This window comes from Haemorhous mexicanus, chromosome 1, assembly GCF_027477595.1.
Source record: "Haemorhous mexicanus isolate bHaeMex1 chromosome 1, bHaeMex1.pri, whole genome shotgun sequence".
Taxonomy (NCBI): Eukaryota; Metazoa; Chordata; class Aves; order Passeriformes; family Fringillidae; genus Haemorhous; species Haemorhous mexicanus.
Window position 1 is genome coordinate 111,046,251 of NC_082341.1, and position 11,114 is coordinate 111,057,364.

Sequence of the window (11,114 nt, forward strand, 5' to 3'; positions counted from 1 at the left end):
AGACCAATATTTTTTGTGGGCTGTGACTTGTATGTCCTCCTTGTATGGGGTTAAAAGAAAAAATTGAGTGGCCATGTTTGATAATCCATCTATTAGAGCATGTGTGTTGATGTGACTGAAAAAGGATGCTCTTCCCAGTCAGTATGTTCTCTGACTGTTAAGCTGACCTGAATGTGTAGGTACAGCAGAAACTGTTTTCACAGAACAGTGATAAGAATAGATCATGTTCATCATTCCGTATCTACCTTACTCTTGACTTGTCTGTTCAATAACTGCCTTGAAACAATAGCTGACAGTTATCTGTCTTATGAAGGGTATAGTGAACACACTCTTCAAAAAACTGTGTGGCTGCAAGGTTGAAACTTTGAAAATATTATACATGTAATTCAAATGTTAAGGTTTATCTTTGTAATTAGGTATAGTGTTTGCAGATCTTTCAGCAGTAAGGGATCTGGAGCATCTGACTACTGAATGAGGTTACTCTCTTAGAACCCTGATAATGTGACTTTTTGTTTCCGTGTGTACAACACAATTGGAAGAAACTTTCCATGGATACAGGAAACTGAGGTGTTCTAGTTTGCCTTTTCCTATAGTAGGCTTACAGCATTCTGTAATACTTCAGTGATGGCAGCATCACATCTAGTCCTGGTAGTTGTTGGTCAGCTGTTCATGTGCATGAAAGCCTGGGCTAGAACATTTAGATTGCCAGTTTTAGGGCCTGTGTTTCAAAATGCCTTAAATTTGAGAGCTGATATGCTCAACTGAATGTCTTTGAGGAGCTTTTCCTGTCATATGGTGACTGGGCCAGCACTCCAGTAATAGAAGTTCAAAAGAGTAGTTTTTATCTGTAAAGAACATTCAAGATTGAAAATTGTAATTTGAAAATGCATGTCTGTCTTACCTGGAAACTCCAGATGTTACTGTCATCTCTGATGGCTTGCATCCACTATATAGCTTCTGCTTTACTTCTTAGCTTTGAATGGAAAGAATAAGGTTATTCTTTTGACATTTGAAATAATACATGCACAAGATGCCAGATGCATGCTTAAATGCAAGTAATGTGTTTTCTTCTGATACATTTTTTCAGGGTACTTTAGGAGTTGTAGAAGATCAGAGTTCTGTTTGGGTATGCTGATATTCTTATGTATAGGCATGTGAAAAGAAAACTACTTTGTTACAGTTTTTCTTCTTGATTAGGTGTGATCTCAGGGGTTTTTTTTGTTAGTTTTCCTTAGGTGGTATTTTATTCTCTGATTTTATCTAACCTTTGGGATTTTGCTAGCCAGCAGCCAGAATTGTTCAGTGCCTCTGACTAGAAGGAGATGGTTCTGGTTATTCCTTCTGTGTCTCTTGGCTTGAGACTCTTGTGTTTTCTTCAGTGTCTTTTGTGCTTACTTTTGAAAGGGCAAGTTTTGTCATACTTGTGAGTAGGGAGTTGGATTTGATTGAAATGGATCATCTCATCTTAAAATTTGTGCTTGAAGTTATGCACAGCATTCCAGTGTAATTGTGTATTCTTTTGATTTGTGCTGTAATAGTTCAGTCTTCGTGTTCAATTGATATTTTTCTACTTAAAATTAATTTGTTCTCTTTCAGCAGGTATAAGCCTTTGTTTCAAGTCATACCTTCAATGATAATCTAATATGTTAGTGCAGCAAGCTTTTAAAACAATTTCTGGTGCCGAGCAGAAGTGATGCTGATGTCAACAGAATCTCCCACATCTGATGACCACACCATTCTTCAGGGATTCCCTGAATGTGAACCCTTTTGACTGTAATTTCAATACCTTCACTCCATTTCATACATAATCATCATCATCCATCTAATATCTTATGTATGTTCCTTCACCATACTTACATCACTTTTTTCTTCCTTAAAAAATAAATTTATTTTGTCACTGTGCACCTGTATATTGTTGTAAAAACTGTTTTTAGTAGTGAGGAATTTATACTTCAAGCGGTTTAAAACACCTTGTTAGTGAAAGAAAAATTATTTGAGTTGCAAACCCAGTTATACTTAAGGTGTACTGGGCACTTTCCCAGAGTACTTACCTGAAGAAGTAATTCTCATATAAAACAGGCATTGTGCCTTTTTATACTATTTGTTTTCCTTCAAAAGATGGGAGTCAAATGTTGCAGGCAGATAAAAAATGGGATTTAATGCAGAGGGTGTTCTAACAAATAGTACAATAGTTACGGGTACTTATTTTTCACTCCTTATTTTTTTGCTGCCCAAAAGGGGCATAAGGCTTGCAGTGAACTTTCACTGTACAAGTATGTGTAAGATGGTGGTTAAATAAGGAGTTCTCCTTCAGAATCGAATAAGACTCAGTTTTCTGGGCTTATATCCCACTGGGAAACTGCTGAACTAATTAAGAAAAGCCTGTCAGAAGAGAATTGTGTAGCAAACAGGAAGCTTATTATTCTGCTAGCTGAGTCTTAACTCTGTGAAGTAACTTAAGTGTAAAGATAGTATCATGTTAAGAAATTAAACATATTTTATATACTGGGCTTCTGTTCTAAGCAGGAGAAATAGGGCAATCTTCTAATACTGCATATCTATAAAATGAAAATGTTGGGATTTCTGTTCTTTACTGAATGAAACAGTTCAAAGTAATGTTATTTCAACAGATCTGATTTTTTTATTATTTCTGTGTCCCTTAATGGATGTTTTCATTTTTAAATGAAGGTGTAGCATTTGCAGAGAAACAGACCCTTGTAACTTCAGTAATTCTGATATTATATTTAGACAAAAAAGCAAATAATTAGCCAAAACATACAATAAAGGCTGTACACTGGGGATTTTCCCAAAGATAAGATGAGTGTTTGCTTTGTCAGTCCTTTGTGAAAGATCATCACACTAGCTCTGCCAAGTTACAGATGGTTGTCACACAGCTGTGTATTCATTGCATTGGAAAAAGCTGTTTCACTGATAAAAAGCTGTTTCACTTTCCTTAGGTCTGAGTTACTGAAAGAGGAATGCTCTAAAGGTCCCATTGATTTGTAGGATGCAAAGGTGATGACTTTTTGTGAATGGAAAAATGAGCAGGACTGATTGACAGACAGTCTTCTGTAAATTTTTAGTTTGAGAATGTTTTGTCACAGTACCGTAGAAATTCTGGCAAAGCTGGAGCGCATTCCCCTTCAGTGCTTTTTTTAAGTATAAAATAGCTTAAGGTTTCACCTGAAAGTTTTATTTTCCTGCTAGCCCATTATACTAGTATCCTGAAGATTAAATAGTGATTTGGCCAGATTCCATGCAAATTTAAACTCTTAAGCAGAATTTTGGTGAATTTTTTTGGTCTTCAGTTAAGCTTTCTAGCCTAGGAAGTAATACCTATCGATTTCATAGAAAATGTTCTTTAGGGTTTTTCTGAATAGGGTACCTTGGTATGGATTCTCTCTCATGCAATGAACAAATTGAAGTGAAGCCCCAATGATGAATACAGAAGCATGTCACAGGTGCAAGATGGTGATAAAATGAATTTGTATTTGAAATACGAGCCTTGTTAGTATTTCATGTTATGTATGAGATCAGTATTTATGATTGTTAGATATTTGTAGTATGTCTAAGATAAGAGGACATCTTAGATTTGATTTGTTCTATAGAATGGTCTTAACAATTTTCATCTGTTGTAACATCTATTCATTTACTAACATTTGATAAACTGTTTTAAATGAAATCCTAATATGGCTGCAATATATTTATGGTGAAGGAACATGCCTTATGAAAACACTTCTGCACGTGACACAAGGTGAAGGACATTGTTCCTTAGTGGCTTGGTGCAAAATGAATTTTGCTGTTGAAGAACTTTGGGCATTGACCATCACTTCATGTTCAGCAATTAAAACTGTTTTTAAAAGTTTGCTGTGCTGCTGTTATGAGTGAAGGTTACAGATTTACTAAACTGTTCTTCATTTGAATCTTGAGGTGTTCTTTTGGTTTAAAATCCAAATAACTTTCATAAAATACTAAATTTTACATATCATATAGATTATGCAACATTTTTATTCCTTCTGCGAGTGTTGAATGCTTGGTGTTTACAGGTAAGTTTATGAATGGCTGGCTGGCTTGAGAAGAAATTTGTGAATCATTACCCAAGCATTGCATACATCAAGCTGTTTATGTTTTGTTCCCTGGAAGATTTCATGGTATAAAGGAGAATCTTTCTGAAGAGTGTTTTAGTGCTGCAAAACTGCAACATTATATTGAAAATATTATTTCAGCCTACTACTTTTGCCTTAATTAAAGAAATCATGTTTAGAAAAAAATCTACATAGTTGTTTGTGTCGTGATAGAGTAGAAAAAGCCCAAATATTTTAAGTCCATATGGAATAAAAATGGGATTTAAAAAAACCCCCACAATTTAGTTTAGTGGCTATGGCAATTATCTGCTATGCTTAGGGTGACATATTTGTTGTTGAATTTCAGCAATTGAGATGTTGCACATTCAGTACTGTATAACTTCTACCACTGACTACGTGACCTGTCCAAATCTTTTTGCAGACGATGTGTCCTGTGTGTTTGGACCGCCTGAAGAACATGATCTTTCTGTGTGGCCACGGGACGTGCCAGCTCTGCGGAGACCGAATGAGCGAGTGCCCCATATGCCGCAAGGCCATTGAACGGAGGATCCTTTTGTACTAAACAGGGGCCAGGGTCTTTTTTACTAGCTTGTAAAAGAGTAAGGACATGTTGATGGTTTTAAACCTCTGTTAGTTTGAAAGGCAGTAAAGGGTTCTGGTGAAAACATTTCTAATACTGTAGCACAGGTTTGTTACATAGTAATTGTTTAAAGACTGTGAACACACCAAATAAAAGCAACAGTATTTGAAAAGTCAGCTTGTAGCTTTACTCTTAAAAACATCTAAGCCTAATGCTAATTTAAAGCGGTCTTTTTTCCATTTTGTTTCTGTCTTCTTCTTCCCCTTAAAGTTTAAAGGGACAATCTTATTTTGATTTTGTTCATGTGTGTCATGTATGTATCACATGTCAAGTGATGTAAGGGAGTTTTTTTTTAATATTGTCGGTTACTACCAAACATAAATATTTAGGATTTTTTCTTTTTGCTTTGCACTTTTCTAGAGAGTGTCGACATTTCCTGTGACAGTTCTGATTCACAATTAATTTCTGTCTTGAAATACACAGTCATGAAAAATCAATACAAAATATATACACGGTAATAATAGATATACTATTCCCATGAGGTCATGCCTCAGAATGCAATGGTAGGGTAATTCTGACTTCATCATGCCCTTTGTTCCTGAGGATGGGTTGTGTAGGAAACAATAAAAAGAAAAATCTGTTTTAGAAGCATTATGTTTCCAAAACCACACTTTGAACTAACAGGTTCAAGCTATGTAACTTAAATAGTGAGCTTCATAATTCTGCTAATTACTTGACTTTGTATTGAATTGCTTTTAGCTTGAGTGGAAAGGAGAACATTTGAGCAGTGGGTCAGTTATCCCTTTTAGATTAATGAATTTGATCCGTTGTGTAGAAACACATACATGCAGAGCAGTTATGAAATTGTGGGTCTGTGAATTTGGAAAAAAGAGATTTTGCAAAATTTCCTTTCTTTTTAAGTGAGTTTTATTGTCTCCAGGCAAACAGTGTCAACAGCAAAAGTGAATATTTAATATTGATTATTCATCTAAGTGGGGTGTTAACACCAGAACTTATCTGTGAGCATTACTGAATAATACTGCAAATGAAGATATTGCTGACAGAACAGTGAATTTTGTGAGTTGTGCCTAGTTGAGCTGAATTTTGCTGAAGGAGTTTGTTGTCCCTGATGTGATAAAGAGCTGTTCCTCCTGACCCCCAAAATGCTACTGTTAGGGACTGCATACTATTAACATTTTTAAAACAAGTGTATCCTTTTTGGTGGTAGAAAATGCACTGATTTAAGGATCTCTTGTAGCTAAAAGGAATCTGTGCTTGCTTCTAAGTTATTTGACCATTTTCTGAGTGCATAGTTCATGTAGCCCATTGCCATTGTGCAGACTTCATTTGTATGTGCTCTTGCAGAACATTAAAGAAATCCATGCTGGAGTCACTTAGGTGCCTTACTTGCAGCTAAGGTGAATTTATCATTGAATTCTCATTTCATATGTCTAAAACATGGATAAAAGGATAGTTCAGGGAAAGATCCAAGTAAGGGTAATGTTGTAATTGTGGTCTTTGCAGATAAATCAATCTGTCTTCTGAAACTCATGTTGATATGCCTGAACTGTGCAAATGTTGGCAAATGTCTCAGAAGACTGTCAGTAATAAAATGTAAAGATAGACAAACCTTTAAGCAATAAGATTTAAACACTGAATCAAGTTTTCCAGGAAACAAGTACGGTGATGTATTGGAAAAGTGTATGTAGAGGGGCTTTTAACACCATGAAGTGGTGTAATACACAGCCTTACAACAGCCATCTTTAATCCTCATCCAGCATTCCAGGTGTTCCTAATTATTTTCAGTGTTCTTTCATTGGACACAATCACAGTCTGGAGTCACTGTAGTAGTCTGATTTATTTTGTATACCAGTACTCATCTGTTCTCAGATAATCTGCATTCTTGACCAAATGAAGCAGGCTTCCCTTTTTTAGCTTCTTGATTCCTATTCAAAAATACCAAAATTTCAAGGAGTTTTGGAAAGTTTTTGATGTAAGGCCTTTTTTCAGTTCAGCATTTTGGGTATCTCCACTTGAACTATGTGTGCATCTGAGTGTTCATTGCAATTTTCATTTGGACAATATGCATGTTACAAAGGTTTTTGGTTTGGGTTTGGTTTTTTTTTTTTTTTTTTTAGTGGCATGTTTTACAGCTGAACTTTGTATAGTAGGCTTCAGTTTCTTGTCAGGCTTCCCCTGGAAATACTTCTATAGTAGGATGTGCCATTTCATGATCCATTCTGAGTTTTAGCCTGTCGTGCATCAGATTTGTACCTTGATTTCCTCTGTCTCTGGCAGACATATTTTGTCCTCTTAATTCTTTAAGGGAACCCCTGCAAACTTGGCTGTGCAGATGCAGGGTGGATCTCTTTTTGATAACACAACTCAAAACTGAAACCTCAGTATAGCAGTTCACATTTTCCTGATTCTTTGTTGCTGGAACAAGCCAGAATTACTTGAAAGTATTCCAGCTTAGCATCAGCTGAATAATTCAGCTGAGTTAGAACAGATCTGAAGCCTCCTGGGCAGGAAACTGGATGTGAGATGTAAGTTACTGTTTAACACCATCAGTGCTTGAATACCATCACAGTCCTATGGAAATGGAGACAATGACTGAAGGTATTGCTGTAGGAGCAGCTTTAGTGTTCTATACTGCACTCACAGCAGATGTATGCAACTGCATAGGAGTTTGTGGTTGGACTCGTTCAGCAGTGTTGTGTGCCAGTGGAGAATGAGCTGTGTCAGCATGATGGTGACACAGAAAAACAACTATTTTTGTGCCAAGAAAAACAACAGAATTAGAAAAACTAGGAAATCTAACCAAGATGCTTTAATTATTTACGTAGGTCTCTTATTGACAGGAGGAAGAGCTGTATCTTGTCTGGAGATGGTGATACAGTTTGCCTTTCAAAAAGCCTAATGAGGAAAAATGCTTGCAAATCCGGTATCATTTATGGAAATAAATATTTATATTCAGACCCTCTCTTTTCATTCAGGTACAGAGGGTGAGCTAGTGTTGTTGAGGATCCCAGTAAGCTCATTCACTTTATTTTGTGGTTACCTGTGCACAGAGTGTGAATGTTTAATTGGATAGCGCATATTTGAAGGATGAGAAGTTCACTTGAAAGCCAAAGGGGATCATAACAAGTGGTAGGGTTAAGGAAATATCACTGTGCATCTGTCTTCAGCAAAACATTAAAGTCTAAATTTCACCTGAGCAAAGTGAAAATTAGAAAAATCAGTTAGCATTTATCTCTTAATTTATTGTAAAGTTGTAGAATGTAAGGGTTGTAGGGTTTGTTATGTCTATTCCCCAGCATTTAATAGCAATTTTGAAATTAAATGGAATGAAATATCTCCATTTGTTTCTTGAAACAAGTAACAAGACACCTAAAAATATGTATTGTTCAGTGTGAGGTATGCTCAGATGTTTAAGTAAAATACTTTCTTTTCCATTCATTAAGGGACATAACAGTCATATCACTATGCAGTGATTTAAAGTGTAAAGACAACCTAAGAGGTTAAGAGAATAAACTTAATAGTTATAGATTGTTAACTTTTGTATAACTACCTTTGACTTTTTTCCCCCTCAAAACTTGTATCATTACTTATTGTGGCCCAAGCTTATATGGCACTTCTCAAAATCTGGGCTGCTACTGCCTACTCTCCATTTGTTGGATTACTGTGTATTTGTACATTGGGGTTGGAGAAATCCCTTTTTCCTGAAGTGGATTATAAAAACTAGACTGGTGAGATAGCAAACAAGTTGCTTTGGAAATGTGAAAGTTTGATTAGAAGGTGGTGTTCCTAACTTGGACTGGGTGAGAATATAGCAGATTTGCACAAGTACTTGTGCCTTGTTAGCATAATCTTATAATTGGTATTTTAGCTTCTTTTAAAGACGTGAAATGGTCTTTTAAAAATAATTAAGTACTTATTGTGTAGATATTTTCTAGAGATGAAGGTTTATGTACCTGTAATTATCTTTAGCAGTACTAATTGCGGTTAGTGTAAACACTAAATTGTTTGAAGAAGCTGCTTTCAGCTAGTGATCTGAGCTTCCTCTACAAAACTAATTGTCAGAAATTTAATTTTACTCTTCCAGTAGCAGCTGGTGAACCGAAGAGCCTATCCTGTTCTTTGTGCTGCATGGGTCAAGTTTTCACTTAAAAAACCAAACCCCAACAACACTACAGTCTAACCTTTAGCAGTGCTACCTCCTTTCTGTCAAAGTGCTGAATTCTTCTCTAGCTGTTCGTTGTCTTAGGGAAGGGGTGGGGAACACATCAGTTTTCTTTTGCTTCATCAGTTTTGATGTCTGAATACATTGCAGAGGTTTTTTCACTTTAGAAAATTACTGTGTAAATGGCGTACCATAGCGGCGTGTGATTTGCCACAAAGTACATTGTATACCTGTGCATAGGTTGCTGGAATTCATACTGTTGTCTTTCTGTGCATTTCATACTTTGTTTGTGTTGACAAAGCTAAACTGTTGTCTGCAGAAGCTTTAGTGTGTGCCATTTTTATAGCTAAGCCTGTGGTAAATACGCAAGTTCTGACTCAGGGCTTTTTAACAACTTAAACACATTCACAATATTCTTCAGCACATCTTGGAGAATACAGAGATTTAATGACTGTACAGTGCCTTGATAGAACTATTGAATGGGCAGCAGCCATAGGGTCTTCACAAGAATGCAAGTATCTTTTCAATCCAGTTTGTGAGTTGATGTTAATATAGTTGTAATGCCCTTGCCATGGATTTATAAACTTGTATATATTTTCTGTGAAGGAAAATAGGCAAATTTAGATATTGTTAAGCTTTCTGAAAGCTGTTTAATTGTTGCACTGGTCATGAGGATCTGAAGGGCATAATATTCAAATTTAATGAAGCAGCTTTTGCGTCAAAGATAGCTTAGAAAATTTTCTGTATGTGACATTTTTAGTGTGAGAAAGAGGTCATTGTATAACATGTAAAAGTACCTGCTTTACTCTGATCTGGTAAATCTTCTGTAAGTGAGAGAGAAATAACCAACAACAAATCAGTATGTTTGCATGCCATTTCATAGTTAGAAAACTTTGTGTCATTTTGAGCTTCTAGGAAGTACTTTATTTTTCCCAGCTTTAGTGTCTTTATGAATGCAAACTATTCATGTTAGAAAACAGGTTTTACTGAATCACAACAAACATTTTTGCTTTTGTTAAAACTAATTCGTATTTTCTGTAAACTGTAGATTTTGACATGACTGTTTATTGGAGAAATTTAAGGTTGCCTGTGTGAATGTAGTGTATTTCTGTATGCAAATAGCATTATATAATTGCTTACTTTAAAACTGCTTAGCAAGGTCTAAGCTTTTCAAAGGAAATGCTGATGAACTGTATGGTTAGTAAAACTCGTCATATAAGATGTATACTGACTTTTTGAAGAGCTCTGATTTAAAAGTATAGTTGGACTGAATTAATACTGATTTTTTGCACACAACATTGGAAAAAGGGTGGTGGCTCATTTGTCTTCCTCCTTCTGAGTTGTAATGATGTTAGATGTCACCATGGAATTTGAAAATTTGATACCTGAGAAAGTATTTGCAAACTTGGTTACTTGTTGGCATACAATGTTTAAAAGAGCACCAGACTTTACTGAGAAATTTTGCAGTCTAAAGTTCTTAAAAAAACTGGTTCTTTTATAATCTGTTCCTGAAGAATGAGTTTGTGGAAGCATCAGAAGTGCTATGTGCCTTTGAATCTCCAAGGTACTCAAACATTGTTAAAGCAGCACAGTAGAAGTTCGAAGGGTGGATTATATTGTAACAACAGAAAGGTTGAATTAAAATTATCTCTGGATTATGTGCAAATTTTTCTGTAAATATGCGGTTCATAGTACTGTTCTACTGACCCGAGTTGCTGTTAAGTGTTTGTTAGACTCTGTGTTTACTTGTAATTGAATGGCCTTTACAGATCTGGCTGCGTGAATGTGGTCGTTTAAACATCTCCTGCCAGATACAGTAACTTCCATATTCTGAGACAACAGATGCTGCATCATGGTTTGTACTTTTAGGATTCAATTTAATGGATGCATTTGTAAAAAAAAAAAAAAAAAAAAAAGCCTATGTAATCAAAGGCAACAAAACCAACCAGACTTATATGGCTTAGTGTTTTTATTTGTCCTAGTGTACAGGTGAAAAAAGGAACTGACAGAATAAAAAGTTTGTTGCTCTCTTTCTCAGTTTCTTTTCATTTTTCAAGTTTCTTCAGCTTTGGTTTATATGACAGGTTTGTATGAAAACAGTGTTTTCAAATACTTTTGAAAAATCTTTATTTTAAAATAATTTATGCAGATTGTTAAAATACATTTGAAGTAGCCTCTTGTTCTTTGCTTTGGGTTTTACGAGCTGTTCACATATTTCTCCTTACATGTTCATTGAACATGATGGGAGCAGTGCTGGCATTGGTTG

At 35.6% G+C, this 11,114-nt stretch overlaps 1 protein-coding gene across 4 annotated transcripts in view; it reads left to right on the forward strand.

Annotated features, from left to right (window-relative positions):
- MIB1 (MIB E3 ubiquitin protein ligase 1) overlaps window positions 1–10,880 on the forward strand; it is a 77,982-nt gene extending 67,102 nt beyond the window's left edge. For all 4 annotated transcript variants that reach the window (XM_059859127.1, XM_059859133.1, XM_059859140.1 and 1 more), the window contains one exon: window positions 4,507–10,880. In XM_059859127.1, coding sequence (XP_059715110.1) covers window positions 4,507–4,647 — 141 coding nt within the window. In that variant the 3' untranslated portion in view covers window positions 4,648–10,880. The remainder of the gene's footprint in view (window positions 1–4,506) is intronic.
- The last annotated feature ends 234 nt before the right edge of the window (window positions 10,881–11,114 follow it).